The 23572-nt window shown below is 45.4% G+C and overlaps 1 protein-coding gene across 12 annotated transcripts in view; it reads right to left on the bottom strand.

The window, feature by feature from the left end:
• Positions 1–23572, bottom strand: part of PPP1R13B (protein phosphatase 1 regulatory subunit 13B) — a 139304-nt gene that overhangs the window by 79447 nt on the left and 36285 nt on the right. For 6 of the 12 annotated variants that reach the window (XM_074996410.1, XM_074996418.1, XM_074996411.1 and 3 more), the window contains exons 2-4: positions 22132–22279; positions 15531–15650; positions 10642–10709 (exon numbers count right to left, since the gene is read on the bottom strand). In XM_074996410.1, the coding sequence (XP_074852511.1) occupies positions 10642–10709; positions 15531–15650; positions 22132–22279 (336 nt within the window). Of the gene's footprint in view, positions 1–195; positions 340–879; positions 1027–1453; positions 1727–10641; positions 10710–15530; positions 15651–22131; positions 22280–23572 lie in introns of those variants that run through there. The other 6 variants (XM_074996416.1, XM_074996415.1, XM_074996417.1 and 3 more) reach the window with 6 other exon arrangements.

Below are 23572 nucleotides of genomic sequence, written 5' to 3'. Positions count from 1 at the left end.
TTTATTGAACAGTGTCTGTCGTGCATCAGGTGGGGATGGTGAGGGACATGCGTGCGGGGGGGCTGGTGGGGCAGGGGTGGGGGCAGGGGTGCAGTGGGGGTTGCGCAGTGCCATGAAGAGCTCCTGCTTCCTCTCCACGAGGTTGTGGAGAGCACAACAGGTGCCCACAATCATAGGCACGCTGGGGAGGCCCACCTCTAGGTGCATCTGCAGGTACCTGAAGCGCACCTTCAGATGCCCAAACACCCACTCCACCATGTTCCTGGCTTGGTTCAGCTGGGCGTTGTAGTGGTCCTGGCTCTCGTTGGTACGTCCTGTGTAGGGGCGCATTAGCCAGACCTGGAGGGGGTAAGCTGCATCAGCAACAATGCACAGGGGCATGGTTGTATCCCTCACCAGGAGCTCCTGTGGGGGGACATAGGTGCCATCGACCATCCTGTGCCTGAGCCATGAGTTCTGCAGAATGTGGGCGTCATGGGCCCTGCTCAGCCAGCCCGTGCAAACGCCTGTAAACCATCCTTGGACATCCACAAGGGCCTGAAGGACAACAGAATGGTAGCACTTCTGATTTATGTACCATATGCAGCTGTGTGGTGGGGCCCAGATGGCAATGTGGGTGCTGTCCAGTGTCCCAATACAGTTGGGGAAATCCAGCTGCTGGAACTCTGCCATGGTGGCATCCATGTCCCCCAAGTGGAGAAGCCAGCACAGGAGGAGCCAGTCGATGGTATTGACAACCTGCACAGGGTGGAGGGCATGGGCACCTGTGAGTGTGTGATGGCATGCGGGTGGGGGATCCCCTACCCGGGCCCCACCGTGAGTGCATGGCCCAGCCTGCCTTACCTCTAGAAAGATGACTCCGACGGTGGCCTTCCCTACCTGAAATTGGTGGACGACTAAGCAGTTGCTGTCCAGTGTGGCCAGCTTCCACATGGCAATGGCTACCCTTTTCTCTGGGGGAGTGCAGGCCGCATACGGGTGTCCTGGTGGCGAAGTACTGGTGCCTGCCATTGGCACAGCTCCAGGAAAGTGGCCTGGGTCATCATAAAATTGCAGAGCTACTGCTCGTCATCCCAGTCCTCCAGGACGATGTTGTCCCACTATTCCCCGCTGGTGGGGTACTGCCAGAGATGACATCGGTCCAGGGAAAGGGGTGCTACGTATGCACCATGGGGACAGCCTGCAGGAGGCCGGCCAGGTGGCATGCACAATGGGGCCTGAAGTGGCATGCTGCCAGGATGTCCCCGTCTGAAGTGCTGCAGGTCCATGCTGGGCTGCAGCGTTGGGGCTGAGCAAGGTTCCACCTGTGCTGGGCTGGAGGTCGCATGCTGCAAGCAGCCTGACCCCTCAACATGTGGCGGTGGTGTTTGGGAGGGGTCCCTTAAGGGGGCGGCTGGCCCATACTCCAGGAAGGGCTGCCGGCCATTTGACCCTTCCATCACCATTTCCTTACCTGTTATTTCGAAAGGAGGCTCTGGGCTGTGTAGGCTCTCCATTTCGAAAGGATGGGGAGTCTTTTTGATGTTGTGAATCGCAATGTCAATCCACGTTGTGCGTGCAGTCACTTCGATTTGAAGCGACTCACTTTGAAGTGACAGATTGGGATTACCCCTTTCAACGTCACTTGCTAGTGTAGCCACAGCCAACGGGTCTGTATCCCCTGTGTGCAGTCATCAACGAGGATGAAGTAGGGAAGATGGAATGGCACAGCAGAGGATCTATCAGCCTGAACCTCCAACAGAGCACAGGGAAGAAACAAAACATTGTGGAGTACATGAATACACAGAACAGATGCTTAAGATCATGCGCCTAGCAATAACAATATAAATTGAGGATTTCTGGCCATCTATTTAAAAGTGCACATGCATCTTAGGTGCCTATAGATGGCTTCTATACATTTGTCTCTTCAGTACAATGTTGAAGGTACAACTGCAGGATCAGCTATAGCTATATTGCCATTACAAAGGATGCCACCCCCCCGGGCTTTATTAGAACTGGCTTATAAAGATGGATATGGATAATTTAAAGACACTTTGGGCGTACAGGAAGAACAAACCCACATACAGATCATTTAAGTTTCCTTAAATGCCATTAATATCTTTCACTAGAATACCGAGATTAATAAAGCAGGTTTACACTTCATAGTTCTGACTTCACGTCCAAGAATACACAGAAATGGAATATACAAATTCAGCAGATTGTATCTTTAAAAATGTTATGATGCACTTAGCCTAGACTATGCTTGGTCCTAGAAAGACATGTGACCATGCTGCCTGGTGCTGGAATCCACCCTGAATCTGTTATTTTTCCATGAAGATTACCACCCTGTGGAAAGTCTATTTAAGGAAGGGAAAGCGATCAGTCTTTTGTCTTCATCTGGCTTTGGAAACTGCCCCTCCCCTTCCCCCCAGTCTAAGAATATACTCTTGAACTGTAAAGAACTCTAAAAAGCTGTAGACTCAGACCAGAAAAAGAGGTTAACTTTGTCTTGAAGGATTTTACCTGCAATAAGTAAGGACAAAGGTGAGGAATATATTTGGAAACAATTTCACAATTTATTAGGCTTAAATGGCATATTTTGTTTATTTTGGTTTTGTAACTCACTTTGATCTCTTCATTTACAATCACTAAAATCCTACTCTCTCATACTTAGTAAAAACACTTCTGTTTGTTATCAAACTTGATGTAAATAATTAACTCTGAGTTTTCTCTGTGTAAAACTTTCATACAGAGTAAAAAACAGAATTATTTAAAGTGTTGGTCCTCTTTGGGGCTATCAAAGCCCTGTTGTGCTCTACCAGAGCTGAGCTATTGCAGCATTGGTGTTACTCTTTGAAGGGTGTCAAGGAGAGCTGTTATCCGAATGCTGTACTTTGGCTGGGAGAGACCAGCACTTCTGGTCCAGCATGACAGAGTGGTAGTCACCCCAGAGGGCAGGTAACCTGGGCTCAGTGATATGATCAGCACACTGGTTGACAGTCTCAAGGGGACCCCTGTGATTCTACCTCTTACAAAGGCAATAGGATGGCACAAGAGAAAAAAGATGGAAGACCATGCACTGAAAAAAAATTTCATCGTTGTAGAAGCTAGCAAGGTCACACTTAAAAATTAATAGTAAGAATTTCTACTGTAAGATGAGGGCTGGTCAGAAATTACAAAATGTTACTGTATTAGTCACTTCCAGGATGACACTGGGGTGTCAATGTAATGTAGCTGTAAAAATGCAATTGCAATTCTAGGACTCATCAGGGAAGGTATTCCAGTAAAGGTAGGGATGTATTAATGTCATTTTATAAAGGCATTATTAAGATCTGTTATACTGTGTACAATTACGGTAACATGTTCAAAAAAGATTAATTCAAACTGGAATAGGTACAGACATGGGCTACAAGAAGAATTAGAGTCACAAAGAACCAGTTTTATCAGAGGACGCTAAAAGACCTTGGATCGCTTAGTTTAGCGAAACAAAGGCTGAGAAGATATGTATGCTATATAAATACATCAGCACTCAGGAGATTAAACACCAGAGTGGGAGAAGAGCTATTAAGCAAAAGGTCAATGCTGGTACAGGTTGAACCTCTCTAATCCGCTATCCTCAGGACCTGACTAGTGCTGGACGAGAGAATTTGCCAGGCCATGGGAGGTCAACCTTCTCTATCATCATTACTAACATTTCCACTGCTTACTGGGGCTCTTAGAAGACATTCGGGGTAAATTACAGCTCAGAATACTGAGAGCCAAGATTCGTAGCTGGAAGCAAACTTTATGGGACCACAAGAAACTTGGCCACACCCATGATAAGTGGTCATCCAGCTAACAAAGCAAAAAAAATCATACCAGATTATGGATGTTGCCAGACAAGCATGTTCCAGATTAGAGAGGTTCAACCTGTACAGAACTCATGAGCATAACCTGGCTATATATAAACTTAGCCTGGAAATTAGAAGAATATTTCTAACCATCAGCAGATTGAGGTTTTGAACCAACCTGCCAATCACAGTAATGGAGGCAAACAAGCAAACGATCTAACTAATCTGATAGCACTTGATAAATTTACAAATCGGACTATGATATGGGTTGTATGTGGCAATATAGGTCTGGACTTCATGATCCAGAAAGAGAAGTTACTCACCTGTAGTAACGATGGTTCTTTGAGATGTGTCCCCGTGGGTGCTCCACAATAGGTGTTGGGCTCGCCCGGCGCCGCAGATCGGAATTCTTCTAGCAGTTTCTATTGGATCGCGCATGCGCTGATGCGCGCCACTCCCTTGCGCGCCCTCGGTCATGGGCGTGATCCTGTCCCTGCCAGTTCCTTGACCAACCGCCTCGGATGCTCCTGAAAAACACCAGACAGAGGTCTGAAGCAGGGAGGATGGGCGGGTGGTGGAGCACCACGGGGACACATCTCGAAGAACCACCGTTACTACAGGTGAGTAACTTCTCTTTCTTCTTCGAGTGGTCCCCGTGGGTGCTCCACAATAGGGTTACTGCTGGGTAGTCACCAAGTAAGGAGGTGGGCAATCGATTCATGTGCAGCTTGCCCCCCAAGAGGACTGCTGTCGACAGACGAGTATCCTCATCGAACACCCAATGCAGGGCGTAATGTTTGGCGAAGGTGTCATAGGATGACCAGGTCGCCGCTCTACAGATGGTCTTTTAACAGGATTCCCTTGAAGAAGGCTGTTGATGCCACCACCGCCCTGGTGGAGTGAGCCCTGGGCGGGGCCAGCAAAGGGGTCTTTTAAAGCTCGTAGCACATTTTTATACAGGACACAGTGTGCTTTGAAATTCTCTGGGAAGAGAGGCCTTCCCCTTTTGACCAGGGAGCGAAAGACACCAGAAGCCTGTCCATTTTCTGGAAGGACTTAGTTCTGTCTATGTAAAAGGCCAACGCCCTTCTCACATCTAGGAGATGTAGGCGCGCCTCCTTGCTGGAGCTGTGAGGCTTTGGGTAAAACGAGAGTAAAATTATTGGTTCGTTAAGATGGAACTCCAAGGAAACTTTTGGAATGAAGGCTGGGTGTAACCGTAAGATTACCACCTCCTTTGAGAATACTGTGCAGGGCAGTGTTGCCATCACTGCTGCGAGCTCGCTCACCCTGTGGGCTGACGTAATTGCAAGAAGGAAGGTTGTTTTCATAGTAACGAGTCAGAGGGGTACCGTGGCTAATGGTTCGAAGGGTGGTCCCGATAGCGCGCTGAGCACCAAGTCCAAACTCCACGACAGCAGTAGCGGTTTTTGAGGAGGGTACAGGTTTACCAGCCCCTTGAAGAACCTTGTGACGATAGGGTGGGCGAATACGGTGGGCCCTTCCTCTTTATGCCGAAAAGCTGATATAGTGGCGAGGTGGACCTTTAGCGAGGATAGAGAAAGCCCGTCTCGTCTGAGGTCCAATAGGTATTCTAGTATTACAGTTATAGGAACGTCAAGGGGAGCTAACTGTTTGGTGGAACACCAGGCTGTAAAGTGTGTCCATTTCTGTTTATAAGTCCTCTTGGTGGAGGTCCTTCGGCTACACTCCAAGACTTGTCGTACTCCCTCCATACACGTGCTTTCTAAGGCACTGAGCCATGGATTAACCATGCTTGTAGGCGTAGTCCCTGAGGGTGCGGGTGCACTATGGACCCCTGAGCCTGCGTGAGTAAGTCCGGCGCCACCGGTAGGGGCAGTGGTGGACAATCTGACATGCACAGAAGCAAGGGAAACCACTGTTGCCGGTCCCAAGCTGGAACTATGAGTATCATGCGAGCTCTCTCCCTTCTGGCTTTCTGCAGAACCTTGTGGATAAGCGTTGTGGGGGGAAACGCGTAGAGTAGAGGGCCCCTCCATGAAATCATGAATGCGTCCCCCAGGGACCCCCACCCTATTCCTGCTCTGGAGCAGTACTGGGGACACTTCTTCTTGTACTGGGTGGCAAACAAATCGACTTGGGGAAACCCCCATGTACGAAATATGCGCCGTAGCAGGTCGGAGTGGATCTGCCATTCGTGCGTGAGTGCAAAGCGCCTGCTCAGCTGATCTGCCTTCACGTTGTGGGCGCCTGGCAAGTACGAGGCTTTCAACGTTATGTTGTTGGCGATGCACCAGTTAAACAATCAGACTGCTTCCGCGCATAACGCACGGGATCGTGCCCCTCCTTGTCGATTGATGTACAACATAGTGGAGGTATTGATCCCGACTACTTTGCCGTGCAGGTATTCCCGAAAATGTCTGCACGCACTGAACACTGCTCCGAGCTCCGGTATGTTTATGTGCAGTGTCTGTTCCACAGGGGACCATAGCCCTTGCATCACCTTGCTGTCAATATGCGCTCCCCATCCTATGTGGGAGGCGTCCGTTGTAAGAAAAATAGAAATTTGTGGTTGGTGGAAGGGCACCCCCACAAGCAGGTTCTTGGGATTTTCCCACCACGCTAGCGATCTGCGCACCTCCGTCGTGGGCGACACTACCCTGTGGACAGTGTGGGATGCCGGTTTGTAAACGCTCGCCAGCCAATGCTGCAGGCTTCGCATGTGTAACCTCGCATTCTGTACCACAAACGTCGCTGCTGCCACGTGCCCCAAGAGTTGCAGGCACATTAGGACCGGCACCGCGGGGCTGTACGTCATGACTTGCACCAGGAAGTTGATGGCGCGGAAGCGGGCGTCGGGCAGGTATACTCTTGATGCGATAGAGTTTGTGCGCGCCCCTATGAACTCTATATCTTGCGTGGGTTCAGTCTTTGACTTTGCGAGGTTGATAACTAGGCCCAGCGAAGTAAACGTGTTCGCGGTGACGCGTATCATGCGTAGGACCTCTGCCTTTGAGGCCCCTTTCAGTAGGCAGTCGTCCAGATATGGAAAAATAAACACCCCCTGTCTGTGCAGGTAGGCTGATACCACTGCCAGGGTTTTGGTAAAGACTCTGGGGGCCGAGGATAGGCCGAACGGAAGAACCCTGTACTGGAAGTGTTCCCCGCCGACCATGAAGCAGAGGAAGCGTCTGTGTGCCGGGTGGATTGTTATATGAAAGTAAGCGTCTTGTAAGTCGAGGGCTGCAAACCAGTCTCCATTGTCCAGTGCTGTAAGTATGGAGGCAACTGTAATCATCCGAAAGCGCTGCTTGCACAAGTAACGGTTGAGGCCCCGTAGATCCAAAATCAGCTTCCAGCCTCCTGTTTTCTTCTCTGTTAGGAAGCAGCGTGAGCAAAAACCTTTCCCTTGGAATTGTTCTGGCACTCTTTCCACTGCCCCTATGAACATGAGGTGATCCACCTCCTGCTTCAGCCTCGCCTCGTGGTCAGCGTCCCTGAGATGAGGCCGGGTGGGAGGTTTCATCGGTGGAAGTGACTGGAAGGGGATCGTGTAACCCGTGGCCATAATTTCTAGCACCCATTTGTCTGTTGTGATCTTTTGCCATTGGGAGAGGAACGGTTTGAGGCGATGATGGAACATGAGATGAGAATGGCATTGAGCAACAGCGTTGATAGTGCAGTCCTCGACATACCCGTCAAACTTGCTGTTTCTGGGCTTGCCCCAGGGGTGTATGGCTTTGTTGAGAACATTGCCTGGGGGCCCTGTACTGCTGCTGCTGTTGATGGCGCCCTTGGTCATAGCCTCACTGATATTGTGCGCGCTGTGGTTGGTAAGCGTAGCGTCTTTGGTGAGGATAGAATTTCTTTTTCTTGTATGGGGGAGTATAAATACCCAAGGTCTTAAGTGTGGCCCTCGAGTCTTTGCCGGAGTGGAGGACCAAGTCGGTTGAGTCCGCAAACAGCTTTTGCTTGTCAAAAGGAAGATCCACAATCTTTGCCTGTAGGTCTCTGGGGATACCGGACGTCTGGAGCCAGGATTCCCTACGCATTACCCCTGCTGCGGCTGTTGAACGTGCCGCTGTGTCCGCCACATCCAGGGCAATCTGGACTCCCATCTGCGATGCCGTGTAGCCCTCTTGGACAATTGCCTTTAACACTGGCTTCTTGTCCTCCGGAAGTGAATCCATGAGAGGAGTGAGTCTAGAGTAATTGTCAAAGTTATGGTTTGATAGATGTGCCACGTAATTTGCCATTCTCAATAATAGGGTAGAGGAGGAGTAGACCTTCCTGCCAAACAGCTCTAATTTCTTAGCATCTTTATCCAACCCCCCTGATTTGTACTGAGACGTCTTTGACCTCTGCTGGGACGATTCAGCCACCAAAGAACTGGGTTGTGGGTGGCTAAACAGGAACTCCATGCCCTTGGCTGGGACGAAGTACTTCTTATCCGCTCTCTTGTTCGTAGGCGGAATAGAGGCCGGAGTCTGCCATATGTTAGTGGCTGACTCCATAATGGCTTCGTCCAGCGGGATAGCGATTTTAGATGAAGCCAGGGGTCTCAAATTTTTCAGGAGTTTATGGTGCTCCTCCTGCACCTCTGTTATTTGAATGTCCTGCGTGAATGCTACTCTTTTGAACAGCTCCTGGAATTGTTTAAGGTCAGCCGGAGGGGAGACATCCCCAGGGGCAATGGCCTCATCTGGGGAGGATGAGGAGGAACCGCTGGAGTAAGCCTCCCCCAAATCCTCTGGCTCCCGAGTTCGGTGGTATACTTGCTCCCTGGTTGGCTGTGAAGGGAAGTCTCGGGACTCTGGATCCAATTCCCCCGGGACAACTGTGTTCCCGTCCCAGAGCGAGAGTGTACACAGGAGTATCAACGAGTAGTAGGAGAGGACCTGCCCCTGGATCTAGACCTGCAGTGTCTGTCTTCAGCATGATGAGGACGACCATAGCAACATGGGCAAGGACCCAGTGATGGAGACCTGGACCACGATCAGGGAGTGTACCCATGATGTCTGGAAGAGAGGGATCTCCATGACGACACTGATAGTGGTGAAGCTGGTTTGTGATAGTACTCAAGGGGATCCATGCCCAAAAATGGTGAAGGTGGCCTGAGCCACAGCGAAATTGGTTGGAGGAACGGAAACAGAGGCCCGAAATAAGCCGGTGGAGTTGCCGCCCGGCGGTGCGGCGTATGTATCTCAGAAGTGGGGCTGGGTGATAAGGGCATCGCAGCCCCGCCTGGAGATGGACTAAGGTGCTGGGTTTTAGCTCTAGCCTTGCCCCTCCCCTGCAGGGTGGGCGCCGCCCCCTCCCGTGCTGGGGATCTCGGCTCCGTTGTCAGCGCCGCGCTTGGCAACGTCAAGAGCGGTGCCGCGCGGGTAGCTTCCTCCAGCACCGGTAGGCCCCGTGCTGGGTGCCCCTGCGCCGTCGGCACCACGGGAGCCGGTGCCGCTTGTGGCGGCACCACCAATTCCGGCGCTTGCCACGCTGGCGCTCACACCACCTTCCGTGCCGCCTGCGGTACAGTTGGAGGCCCAGCCTTGGCCACGTGCGCTGCTGCGCTGCCGCTTTCATCAGCTCGCGGCTGGGGGCTCTGAGTTCCGCCCGTCCTGCTCGCTGGAACCGCCGGCAAGGATTGAGCCGGGGAGAGTTTCCTCCTCTTCTGCACAGAGGGGGTCAAAGAGGCTGCCTTCCTTTTATGCGACCCAGAGGGCCCTTCTGCGCGAGGCTTTTCCGGCAGCTCAGGCTGGAGGGCCTTATCAAACAAGATCATTTTGAGCCTCATTTCTCTGTCCTTCCTGGCCCTGGCTGTCAGCTTAGCGCAGTGGGAACACTTCTGGGTAACATGAGACTCTCCCAGGCAACAAATGCATTCACTATGCCCATCTGAGGCTTGCATAGCCTCGCGGCACGACTCACACTTCTTAAACCCAGAGGAAGCCATCGCGGTGAGTCTTTACTGTTAATAGGGTACTTAGCCACTAATCAGTGCTTTCTAACCCAAAATAACATTCACGACCTTAAGGGCAGCGGACGGCTTAACAGCCTATTGTCTGCTCCCTCTCCTTCGTTCCTCTTCTCTCTGCTATTTAATATGCTCTTTTTTTTTTTTTTGGTATAATAGTGACAAACAACGAACTATCTTGTCTGTCTCAGGCTTTAGCCGGAGCGGATTCCGTGTGCAGCCGATGGCGGTTGAGAAGGAACTGGCGGGGACAGGATCATGCACATGACTGAGGGTGCGCAAGGGAGCGGCGCACATCAGCACATGCGCAATCCAATAGAAACTGCTAGAAGAATTCCAATCTGCGGCGCCGGGTGAGCCCGACACCTATTGTGGAGCACCCACGGGGAACACTCGAAGAACAAGGTCCCTTCCAGTTCTCTGTACCAATGATTTCAGGTCCCAGGTTTGAGTTTTTAGGCTTAGCAGTTATAAAAACTTGTCTGCAAACAACTGAAATGCAACAAACAGAATCTCCATAATGCTATTTATGTGTGAGAGAGCTATCAAAGTAGAAACATACTTTGAAGTTTTATTAAGTTAAAAACAAGCATAAAAACAAAACAAAAGTCAGCTGTTACAAGACATAAAACTATATATACACAACTAGCTGAGAACTATAGCATGGAGATTATATTTTCTGGAGGACAAACTATTCTGTATATTCTAAGAATTAAGCTATAACTCTTCCATTCCTTTTCAAAAAATATATTACTGAATCTTAAGCTTCAGTATCTTTCTTCCAGTACCTACCTATAGAAGATGAATTTAAGATGGTGCAAACATTTAAAAACAACAGCAATTTTCACATAAGCACACTATTTATCATTTGTTACATACCCCATTCTCTGTACGTTTCTCCGCAGGTATATTTATTCCATTTCTTTGATTCTGAGTCTGACGTCCACCTAAAAATAAAATATCAATCTTATTAACAAGGGCAGGGTGGCTTGTTTGGGTTTTAATTCAGAAGGTTAAGATTGTAGATTTACAATGGTAGTCTATACAAACTTGTATAAAGCTGATTAAGTTACCTTCCTTACAAACTACAATAACTACTTTATATTGGTCATTTGGTTCAAAAAAAGTTCAAAAGTAATTATGAATCTGATAGCGTATTAAATGGTTTTCTTCTGGGAGGAGAAAAAGCAGGTGTTTTAGTTTTTAATATAATGGATAGTTAATCAAATTTACTTAAAACTCAGCCAAACAGCACTGATTTTTTTTCCACACCAATACTGAAGTGATCTGTAAAATTAAGTTACTTAAAAATATTCTAATCCTCTTCAATTGTGTATCAATATCAAGGTATTTTTGGTTTTGTTTTGTTTTTTACCATAAGGTTCCAATGCCTTAAAAAAGGGGCAATAAATTTCCCAGCATAAGGTCAGCACTTCAGGAAATATTTGGCAAGATCAGTTTCTCAATAATTGCTATAGTTGTTGCCACTCAGTTGTAACAGTGAAACCATTCCCCTTGCTTGTCAGCACATGAAGTTTCCTTTTACCCATAATATTAGTTCTCCCAGTTCCTACTGTATCAGTTCAAAAGTCTGGTATTAGATTACTCTTTGTAGGTGGCAGAGTTAGCTAAAGTAGAACATGTTAACCTCATGATCCTCTTGTAAGGTATGGTTCTGTATTTTTCTGCCTCAAGTTTTATTGCCACAAAAATGCAAAAAACAGTGTTACTTAAGCTAGTGAACTGAGTGTCATGTTACCACAGCTGGGCTGTTGAAACAGCATATTTCTGGTCCAACATGAAGCAGTTGTTCTGGTTAAGTACCTTGCAAATGTATATATTGGAGATTGCAAGGCATCTGGGAAACAAAAGTTCCTTAATAAAAAGCTTGATTGAAGTTACAAAGGTTAAAAGATTTGCATGTCTGATTTAGAAACCACAAGCATATATTTCATGTACATGACACTCTGGCCACACTTAATATATTTAAATTTATATTGCACTTAAATCAGAGGATGGTTAAACACTTTACAGTGTATTGAAAATCAGTATATACTGATATCCTTTCAAGAATTACCGGACATCAGATACAGTTAAAACCAGAGTAGCCAATCTGCACCATTATATTCTACAGCTTTCAAGAGAGTTCGTGGGAAATCCCTTACTCCACTGAAGCTACAGAAATGGTGGTGGATAGGGTAACTGCTGGAACTTGTCCAGGCACCAAAGCCATCATCTTTCTCTTGCAGAAAGAAACATGGAATTAAATTTCTATGACCACAAAGCATGAAAAACTCAATTTTAAGTCTGATCATGAGTAACACACGTACAGCAATATGCCTCCAGTACAGAAGGTAAGAATTGATGTAGGCACCAAAGCTGGGTCACTTTTAATAATCTAAATCATCATTTCTGCTTCAGGTCCCGCCCCACAATTGCAAAACAAATAAGCCAAAAAATACCAGTTTTAGAAAACTTTGCAAATGCAACAAAAAAAACAAACAAACAAAAAAAAACAAAAAAAACTGAGCCAGACGCAGTCCATGGAGCTTCAGAATTTCTTGAAGGTGCACTAGAAGAGTACCTGTCCAATTCCATAAATTCAACCTTGTAATGCCAAGCATCCAGAGCCCAGTCTAAAAGAGGTCCGTTTCCCCCAGCCATCTCATTCCCTTCTTTTAAATATCAGAACCGAAACCCCACACCACCCTCTCCCCACTCGGAGCCAGACACAGCTCCCTCTGTGAAGCCATCTCCCCCCACCCACCTCCGGAGCTGGCTGCAGCTCCCCCCTGTGGTGCGACCCTCTCTCTTCCTCCCCCTCACCCCCACTGTGGGGCTGTCTTGGAGGACTTTGCAGAGCCCTGGGGGTGGAAGATGGCAGCTGTAAATCTGCCTCCTCCTGCCCACGCTCATGCCAAAGCCCACGGTCATCCTATACCCAAGCACTGTCCCACCCGGGGGAGCAGGGGTATCCCGTTCAACATTGCGTATGAGTGCAGGTGCCAGATTCTTCTGCAGTCCTATCCAGCATGAGTACTGAACTCTCTATTATACATATTTCTTTTTTTTTTTAATCTGACAACCCCCTAGTCCCGTGGATGCTGGATATCAAAGAGTTTACTGTAGAATAAAAGTCTTGATGCAAAGAACTCCACTTAGGAAGGAACAATCAATCAGTTTCAAATATGCAAAACGGGAAATGACTGCCCAGAAGGGAGTGCTGCGGAAGTAGACCTAGGGGTCATAATCAGTGTTGCCTCAATTTTTTTCCACCCATGTACAGAATAAGTTCTGTTGTTATGTGCACTGAGGCATGACTGGATGTGCACTACCAATAGAAAAACATGCTGCCAACTGTGGGTACCCTGCTAATCAGCTGGGCAGCACCTGAATCTTTACTGGCTGCCCAAGTGCTCAGCTTGCTTTGAACAATGGTCAGAGTGGACCACAAACTATGAGTTAGCAATGTAAAGCTGTTGCAAGCAAGAGAAGAAAAGTAATTCTTCCACTCTACTCTGCACTGATAAGGCTTCAGCTGGACAACTGGGTCCAGTTCTGGGCACTGCACTTCAGGACATATGTGCATGATTGGAGAAAGTCCAGAGAAGAGAAAAAAAAATTAAAGATGCAGAAATGTGACCTATGAAGAAAGATAGAAAAAAATGGGTTGATTGAATCTAGAAAAGAGATGACTGAGGAGACATGATCACTGTTTTTGAAGACCTGAAAGTTTATTATAAGATGGATAGAAAGCTGGCTTGATGGTAGGGACCAACGGTTCATGGTCAATGGCTCAATATCTGGATGGCAGTTGGTTTCAAGTGGAGTGCCCCCAAGGCTCAGTTCAGGGGCCGGTGTTATTCAACATCTTTATTAATGACCTGGATGAGGGGCTGGATTGCACCCTCAGCAAGTTCATGGATGACACCAAGCTAAGGGGAGAGGTAGCTACGTAGGAGGGTAGAGAAAGGATCCAGAGTGACCTGGATAAATTAGACGATTGGGCCAAAAGAAATCTGATGCAGTTCAACAAGGAGAAGTGTAGAGTCCTGCACTTGGGACGGAAGAATCCCAAGCATTGTTATAGGCTGGGGATCGACTGGCTAAGCAGCAGTACAGCAGAAAGGGACCTAGGGATTATAGTGGATGAAAGGCTGGATATGAGTAAACAGTGTGCCTTTGTAGCCAAGAAGGCCCACGGCATATTGAGGTGCATTATGAGGAAAATTTCAAGCAGATCCAAAGAGGTTGTTGTTCCCCTCTATTTGGCACTTGTGAAGCCACATCTGGAGTCCTGCATCCAGTTTTGGGCGCCCCAATATAGAAAGGATGTGGATGTGCTGGAGCAGACTCAGTGGAGGGCAATGAAAATGATTAAGGGGCTAGAGCACATGACCTACGAGGAGAGGCTGAGGGATGTGGGCTTATTTATTTTGCAGAAGAGAAGACTAAGGGGTGATTTAATAGCAGCCTTCAGTTTCCTGAAGGGGAGCTCTAAAAGGGATGGAGAGAAACTGTTCAGTGGTGACAGACAGCAGAACAAGGGGTAATGGTCTGAAGTTACAGAAGGGGAGAAATAGGTTGGATATTAGGAAAAACTACTTCACCAGGAGGATGGTGAAGCACTGGAATGCGTTGCCTAGGGAGGTGGTGGAAGCTCCATCCCTAGAGGTTTCTAAGTCCTGGCTTGACATAGTCATGGCTGGGACTAGTTGGGGTTGATCTCGATGACCTCTTGAGGTCCCTTCCAGCTCAGTGATTCTATGATCACATGGAAGGAGGAGAAAAATTGTTGTTCTTAATCTCTGAAGACAGGACAAAAAGCAATGGGCTTTATGTCGGACATTATGAAAAACTTCCAAAACTGTCGGGGGTTTAAAGCACTGGAATAAACTGCCATAGGAGTTATGGCATCTCCATCACTGAAGATTTATAAGAGTAGATCAGACAAACATTTGTCAGTTATATAGTGACAGAGAGATAGCCGTGTTAGTCTGTATTCTATCAAAACAAAAAAGCAGTCAAGTAGCACTTTGAAGACTAACAAAATAATTAGGTGAGGAGCTTTCATGGGACAGACTCACATCTTCAGATCATAGCCGTACCAGAACAGACTCTCTATATAAAGCAGAGAGGTCCAAAACTTGTTATCAGGGTTGACAAATCAGAAAAATTGTTATCAAGGTTGGCAAAGCAGAAGAGCAGAGGGGCTGCAGGAAGGGTGTGTGGAAGTTAACTTGTTTTATCTGACTCTTAACTTAACTTTTTACCCTCCCCTCCTGCAGTCCCTCTGCTCTTCTGATTTGCCAACCTTGATAATAATTTTCCTGATTCGGCAGAACCTAAGAGTGTGTGCTCTCAGGAGGTACAGGTGAGGGGGAACAAAGTGAGCAGCTACCCCAGAGCTGAGTGATTTAAAAGGGATTGAGGCACCAGTCTGCTACAGTGGCAGCAACAGCAGCCAGGGTCTTAAGCTCTTTTAATTGCTGTGTAGTCTGGACAGTTCTAGGGCTATACCTCAACCCCAGCCCTTCCTCTTGTGGTTCAGAGCTGGATCGCCTCACCAATCTTTCCCAGGGCCTGGTAAAGTTTGCCACAAGCACAGTGTGCCCTTACGGAACTAGGGGAGGGAATACAGGTGCAGCTGCTCTAAACCGTCGTGAGTCCTAACAATTATAATGATTTCCTGTAAATAATTCTATAAAGTGCTTTGATGAGTTACGGTTAGTTATCTTTGGCAAGTAGTGTAAGCCAAGTGTACTTACTCTGTTCATTGTTTTCAGCTGGAGATTCCTCATGACGAAGAAAAAATTTCACCTCTTCCCTGCGGGGTCCCCATTTTTGTAGATGGTCATACATCATGTGATCAAAGGGTATAGGGCGTTCTGGAAGTACACAGTAATAAATTATTGAGTTTAGTAATTTCTTAGAGTAACAAAAAAAGCCTTCTTATACAGGTAGGTATGTTTTTTGCACTTTGAGCAATCATCTGACAACTTAACATGTAGAAAACTAATGCAAAATAAAGCAGAAATAACATAGTTAAGCGCACGTGAATAGAGAGAATTTTAGAGAGTACAACCACCTACATAATTTCAGTGTTACATCCTGCTATGCATTCACTTAAATTTTGCCAGGAAATATCCCTCACCTACCGTGACACTACAGGATTCATATATAAATAACCACGTAGGTCATTGTTGCTATCACTGTTGTACAACTGCAATGAACCCTCTATAAGGTATGTCACGTAGGGTGTCGGTGAGAAAGTTAAAGTTTGCTATATGTGATCATCCTATTTGTGTGCATGTATCATTTTTGTAAGTGGAGTTACGGATACTAGCTGTACAATTGTATTTCCAATGTGTTTGCTCCCATGTAACACCTATACCATATTCACATCCAGCCTAGGTAAAACATTGTGAAGGGAACATTTAGATGGATGGCTCATCAGCAAATGCCATAGAAGAAGTTTAACCCTACCTGATGGGCTTTCCTGACAACACTTTAGTTAGAATATGTATAATGACCCCCTACTATGACTCGTCCAAGCATTCAAAGTCATGTGAAGAGATCACATGGTACTGAACTCTTGTGTACCTGCATTTTCCCCCACAAGCTGTGCTGAGGACTCTGCTTGGAACAATAAGTTTCCCTCAACAGAAGAAAAGCCAAAAAAGGCCCTGGAAATATCTCCATTCTGCTTCTTTCCTATTCTTATCACTGGACTATGAGCATTATGACAACGGGCTGGGGAATGTTCAAGTCATTTGGTAGCAACCAGAGATTTAACAAAATGGCAATTTATGACATCGTTACTTCAAACCTGACCCAAGAACATTGTAATCAGTGTATGCATTTGATTTCTTTAACCATTTTGAACTCTCATCTCTTTCTTTTCTCTTTTAAACAAACCTTTTGATATTAGACATTAAAGGATTGGCAGCAGTGTGATTATTGGGTAAGATCTGAACTACATATTGACTTGGCTATATGGCTATTCCTTTGGGATCAGAACCACCATTTGGTTGATGAAAATACTTTTAAATAACTACTCATTATTAAGTCTAGTATCTGGATGTTGAATCCAGCACTGAAACACGGAAGAGGCTGCAGTTCTGACTTCATGGTAGCAAGAGCAGTGATACATAAGTTTACTTTTGCTGCTGGGTTGGTATATCAGATGGCCAACAACCAACAGCTTTGGGGTGTATCTGCACTATTTCTCACCAGTTTGTCCTGAATTTGATATTCTTGGTTGTGGTCCACTGACATTTAAATTTTGTGGGGAATACCATTCAGGAATTCTATTTAGGAATCTTTCAATTCTGCTCTCCTTTGCCAATTGGGTTATTCCTGTTATGAAAGCATCACATTCAGTTTGAACCACAAGATTTCCAGCGACGTCCACCAGCCCAAAGTCTTGTATAATATACATACATAAATAACAATTCACCCCTAAGAATGTAATTATGTGCTACCACTCAAAGCACAGATTATACACTAGTCATTAATACAGCAGAAACTGACACAAGAGTGCACAGATCAGCAAATGCAGGAACAAAATCAGGCAAGGATAGCATGTGGAGATGCCCTGCAACACGTCCCCCACGGGCCACAGCATCACTGAGCAGGGCCAAGGCAGAGGGCAGCCTGCCTTAGCTCTGCTGCACTCTTACCAGCTAATCTCTTAATTTTGCTGCAGAACCTTCCAGAAGATCAACCTAATTCCAGGAAACTCCCTGTAGGTGTTCATTCTAATTTTTTTTTCAATCCATGTGCAGAATGAATTTTTAAATGTATTTTGTTATTGAGATAATGTGTAGATGTGTACCCCCAGTAGAAACCAAAAACCTAGATGTAATACATACATTTTAAAAATTATCACAGAGATAATTACTGCAACCATGACAGGTTAGACATTTTAGAGATCACTACTCAAAGAATTAAATTTAAGCATGAAAGAAATAAAATTTATAAAGAGACAGACAGACCAGTCAAAATCCTAAAACAACACTTTGAAACAAGTATGTGTCGGATTGGGAGGAGAGTTTGAAAGAGAGACAAACAGACAAAGTGAGAAGAACAGAGGCGCTCAATGTCCCTTTAAGTATGCTGACCATGATCAGACGTAGGAGGAGCTGCTGGCAAGCTGCCTCCATTCCGATTCCTGTAGTCACCCCCTCTCCACTCTGTACTTTAATCTCCACAGAGTTCGGGGGGCGGGGGGGGACGACACACTGACATAAGGGTTCCCTTCCCCCCTTCTCTCCCTTCCCCACGCTGCACAGCAAGCAGGAGGCTCCTGGAGGGACGGGGGAAGCTCCAAGCAACAAGCGGGAGCAGCACAGCAATAGACGAAGCAGCAGCTGAAGTGCTGCCACATGTTTGGCCAGGAGGCTATAAAGTCAGCATCACTTGTCAGAGGCTCCGCAATCTACCAACAGAGCCCAGTCCCCTGGTTGGAGACCAGTGCCCTAAGGCAAAACCTGAAGACATGGAGTCACTGAAAAAGTGATACCAATGAATTTTAAGCTAAAAAAGACTGACAGATGCATATTTTCCTATAGTATAATGAAATTAGAAAAAAGCTTAAGAAAAACCCCCAAAACTGACAAGCACTCACTCCTGTTCTACTCTGCTTCAAACAGGAGTCCATAACTTATCCTGTCCAACTCCAATATGGAAATTTAAGACCCAACAAGAGATTAGATTTGGGAACTCTTGTAATGATTTAACCGAAATTCTGAAATGCAATTGTAATGTAAAATATTAAGTTTGTACATTGATCATGAGACGTTTAGACTATCTACTGCTGCTGTAGAGGTGACAAGAACTAAACAGTGGTAAACAGAGAAATGGTGGGATTTAACTGGCTTTAAGATTCATAATATTGGTTCACAGCTTCTTCTAACAAACTGATTTAAACAGCTTATTTGATTTCATAGGATTTAGTTACAATTATCTATTTTGCCCAATTTACAAAACAGCAGATTATTATTAACAAGACAGATTTCACCTTACCTTAAGCCAAGGGTCTCCTACTCAATTTAACTTAGGGACAGTAAGTCCTCAAATCTTTGTAGCAGGCCAGTGGGCACACCTTTCTGCAGGACTACAGGTGAGGAGAGGGTTCTCTCCACAGGTCTCCTTACCCACACACTCCCCAACACCACTACACATTCTACATCCCTGATGGCTGCCTCGGGACAATTTAAACCCCTGCAACCTCCCTTCCCTGCTGCCCCAAGAGCGATGCAGCAGGGCTGGCACAGTAGGGCTAGAGAAGCTTCAAGCTACTAGCTCCACACCACTGCAGGCACATCCCTCTGGTAACAGCAGGGAAGGTGTGTGCAGAGACATCCAATCCATAGGATGGTTTGTCATGGATGCCCTGACCCTTGTGGTTTAGAGGGCCAGTTGGCAGCCATCCCAATGTCCTTTGGGTGGGATGGTCCCACATACTCGGGTACCTCAAGGCCCTTGGAGGGCAGGGAGCAGCAGCAGGTGTTGGAGCACTCCTACCTTCAGAGCGGCAGCAGTCTGCTCTGCTCTGCTGTCATCTCCCAGACTTCATCCCACAGAGTCGGTGCTTCAGTAAAGGAGTGCAATGAGGGGAGGGCATAGCAAGGGTTGTGTTTAATTAGGAGCTGGCCTTGGGGAAGGTACAGACGGACACACACACACACAGATCACAGGGACTCATATGCTGGCAGCTGCATGTGGTCCGCATTGTGGAACTGCTCAGGCTCTACATGGCCCACATGCCACGAGTTTGAGACCCCTGCCTTAAACAAAATTATTATGCCCATACCTAAACATTTTAAGTACTTGACAAGATATGTGAATTCAGTCTCATAATATTTTGGGAAACAATATATTTTGGTCTTAATTTCCTGAACAACATCCCTACATCTACTCTACTCTCAAAGGTTTAATCACTGCTAAAGGCTCTATATGTAGAGGCAACAGAAGAGATGTTAATGGAATTTTTTTTAAGTTGTGTTCTATCAGTTGTGTTTTGTTTTATGGAGTCTTTAAAAATTAGTCAAACATGGTTAATACTTGTATATCTTTTGCTGGTTTTTAACCATGTCTCCTTAAGTACCGGAAAGAATGCCTGTGACTTAAATAGTGGGAATCATATAACCTGAGACAGCATCAGAAATAGCATGTATCAATGACTAGGTCATAAGAATATAAGAACAGCCACACTGAGTCAGACAAACTTCTGTCTAGTCCTGAATCCTGTCTTCCAAAAAATGACCAATGTCAGGTGTTTCAGAGTGAATGAACACATAGGCAATCACTGAGTGACCCATCCTTTGTCATTCAGCTACCAGCTTCTGGCAAACACAGGCTAGGGACACTCAGTAGGCTGACAAGATTGTGTTGCATCTCTACCTATCCTGGATAAATAACCATTGGTGCACCTATCCTCCCTGAATTTTTTTATGCTTGCTATAGTTTTGGCTTTCACATCAACACCTGGCAATGAGTTCCATGGGTTGACTGTACCTTATTTAAAGTACTTCCTTGTTTGTTTTACACCTGCTGCCTATTCATTTCATTTAATTTTTTGTGTTACGAGGGGTACATAATATTCCATTATTCACTCTCTCTGCATCTGTCAGTATTTTGTACACTGCTCTTATCCCCACTTAATTATCTCTTTTCCAAGTTAAAAAGTACTAGTCCTCATACTGATGCTGTTTACCCCCCAATCATTTTGTTGCCATTTTCTGTACCTTTTAATTCCCATACATCCACTGAGATGGAGTTAGTAGAATTGCAGCTAGCATTCAAGATACGGGCATACAATGGATTTATACAGAGGTATAACATATGGTGTCTTTCTATCTATCCCTTTCCTAATGGTTTCCAACATTGTTAGCTATTTAGACAGTGCCAAATGCCAAAAAGGCTATTTTGAAATAAACTCAAAATAAGATGTGCAATTTGCATAGCACAAACTGCATATCTTATTTTGAGTTTAGGGTTCCTGGTAGACATAGCCTAGGAGTCCTGATGAAGCTTTAAGTTAGCATGATTAAAACTAGTTCGATTTATACTCCAACCCCTGGAGACAATTCAAAATTTAATGTAGCCTCTCCACAGGGTCATGAAATAATTAAGGTAAATATCACAGTTGTGAGGGACTGGACAGGAGGAAGGGAGACACATTAGAGCCCACCGTGCCATTCATCTGAGTTTCTAAAGAATTATATATTTCAGTTTTGCATTTTGCAAAACTCATTTACTATACATTTACACTTTAACTTGGAGCTGGATTTCTAAAGGCACACTATTTTCTACACTCAAATCAGTAAGCTTAACTCTGCAGGGAAGCTGTGCATGTGGAAGTAAGGAGCACTCACAAATGCCTGCACTGAAATATAAAAATGTTAGCTGTAGGTATTCATCTGGTAAGAAAAAACAGATTCAAATACCCCTCATTTTACTTTATAGGACCTTGGAATTAATGAAAAGAGAAGATGAGGACATTAAATATTAGCTGAACAGCTTACTTCTGAAAGGGCTCTACAATTGTCTGAAGAATGTCACCTAATCATCTCCAATCCTAAAGCAAGGCTAGAGAAGTTGGAAAAGGAGATTTTTATGGTTTAAGTCAAAAAAGTAGATGGGACACACAACAAAAACCACTTACTTATGGAAAGTTAGACACAAGACATAAAACAGCCCAGAACCAGAAGCACTGGCTATCAACGTAAATGATACTTCTATGAGACTATGGAGATTGCACGCAGAGGCTCCTCTGATCTGTGCTGATTATACATACACACGCTGATCTCAGGCGAGTTTGTACTCAAGCACTTCTCAGCTATACCTCCACACATGCTACCATAGCTGCACCGCTACTTATACAAGGGCTAGCTCAATAAGAGATAGCATATGTACATGAGCAAGGTAATCACTGCCCTACCTGGTAGAGGAGTTTTAGCCTTAAGTTTTAGTTGGTTTGCAGATCTGATAATTGGAGGTATCTTTTAGCTTGTAAACCAAGTACCAAAATGAGTAATTTACAAAATCAAATTTTTGCTGAAGATAGTTATACTCAACATTTCACTTGTTTGTTTTTCACTTGTACTTTTCTTTTGCTAGAGAATTTCTGCAGACCATTACAGCTGTGATGGTTTGAAACCTTAAAGATAAATAAAGTCCTTGATTTCCCCCCCCCCCCCCCCCCCGTCTCTTCCCAGCATGGAATGCTGTAAGCAAACATTAAATATCTCTAAGATTGTTTAAACTATGAATCTGAGATGTCTGAATCACACACAAAACCTGTATTTGTACGTTAATAAATGATGATGATTTTCTCAGCTACTAAAGGACTATTTTGCTTACCATTCCCCCGCCATACTTCAGCCAGATGGCAACTTCCTTCCCCAGGTTCTTTGCAGAACTCCACAACGTCTCGACAGGTTGTTTCTGGTGTGATTGGCACTTCTGTCAAAGTCTGTTCATTGCTGCTCAAGAACACAGTTAATATCATCTGAAAGAGAAGAATGATACAACAATAATTATAAACAATACCAAACAGGAACAGAGTCCAGTCATATAGATTTTTTTCCTTCTTTAAAACTGATATCTATTAAGGTTGCTGACACTTGCGATTTAAAGACCCTATTTTTCAGTTCCTTTAGCTATTTGGACTGAAGTTTCACATATTGTGTGTCTGTTTCAAGCTAAATAATATTTTGGAAAGTTTCAGCCATGGTGGTTTTTGCTGTTTCAGAAAATGAAGTTAGCACAACCCCCGCCCCCGCCCTCCAAACACCCCTATTAAAAGACTCTCAAGACCTTTTCTTTGAAATATCGTAGCATCCTCAGGCCTTGGAGCAAGAACTTGAAAGTTGAGAGAAACACAGACTTTCAGGTCATTAACAGAATGGCGCACTCTACTGAAGTGCTGGCTGAGAGGTTTGAGAGTTAGAAGTCTTTTGTTTTGGGGCCATTAATTCTTTGTCCAAGAGTGTTTACAGTTTGACCTATGTACATAGTATGTGGGCATTGTTGGCACATGATGGCATATATATTAGTTGAAGAACACAGGAATGTGCCCATGATTCTGTGAATAACCTGGTTAGGTCCAGTGATGGTATCTCCAGAATAGATATATGTGGACAAAGTTCACAATGGGCTTTGTTGCAAGGAAAAGTTCCAGGATTGGTACTATTGTGGTATAATCTGTGGTTGCTGGTGAGAATCCTCATAAGGTTGGGAGGTTGCCTGTAGGAGAGAACAGGCCTCTCACGTAGGGCCTTCTGGAGTGCGGCATCCTGATTAAGGATAGGTTATAGGTCTTTAATAATGCGCTGCAGTGGTTTGAGTTGGGGACTGTAGGTAATGACCAGTGGTGTTCTTTTACTGGCTTTTTTGGGCCTATCTTGGAGTAACTGGTTTCTGGGTATTCATCTGGCCATGTTGATTTGTATTTTTACTTCTGCTCGTGGGTAATTCAGGTTTATGAATATTTGGTAGAGCTCTTCTAGTTTTTGGTCTCTGTCAGTAGGATCAGAGCAAATGCGATTGTACCTAAGGGCTTGACTGTAAACAACAGATCTTGTGTGTGCAGGATGGAAGCTAGAAATGTGTAGGTAAGTATAGTGGTCAGTGGGTTTCCCGTACAGAGTGGTACTGATCAGGCCATCATTGATTTCTAATGTAGTGTCCAGGAAACGTCTCTCCCACACGGAGTGGTCGAGGCATAAGTTGATGGTGGGGTGCAGATTGTTGAAGTCTGTATGGAATTCTTCTAGAGTATCTATACCATGGGTCCAAATCA

This window comes from Carettochelys insculpta, chromosome 6 (assembly GCF_033958435.1).
Source record: "Carettochelys insculpta isolate YL-2023 chromosome 6, ASM3395843v1, whole genome shotgun sequence".
NCBI lineage: Eukaryota > Metazoa > Chordata > Testudines > Carettochelyidae > Carettochelys > Carettochelys insculpta.
Note: the sequence above shows the minus strand (reverse complement) of the source record. Positions and strands in the feature narration are given on the sequence as shown.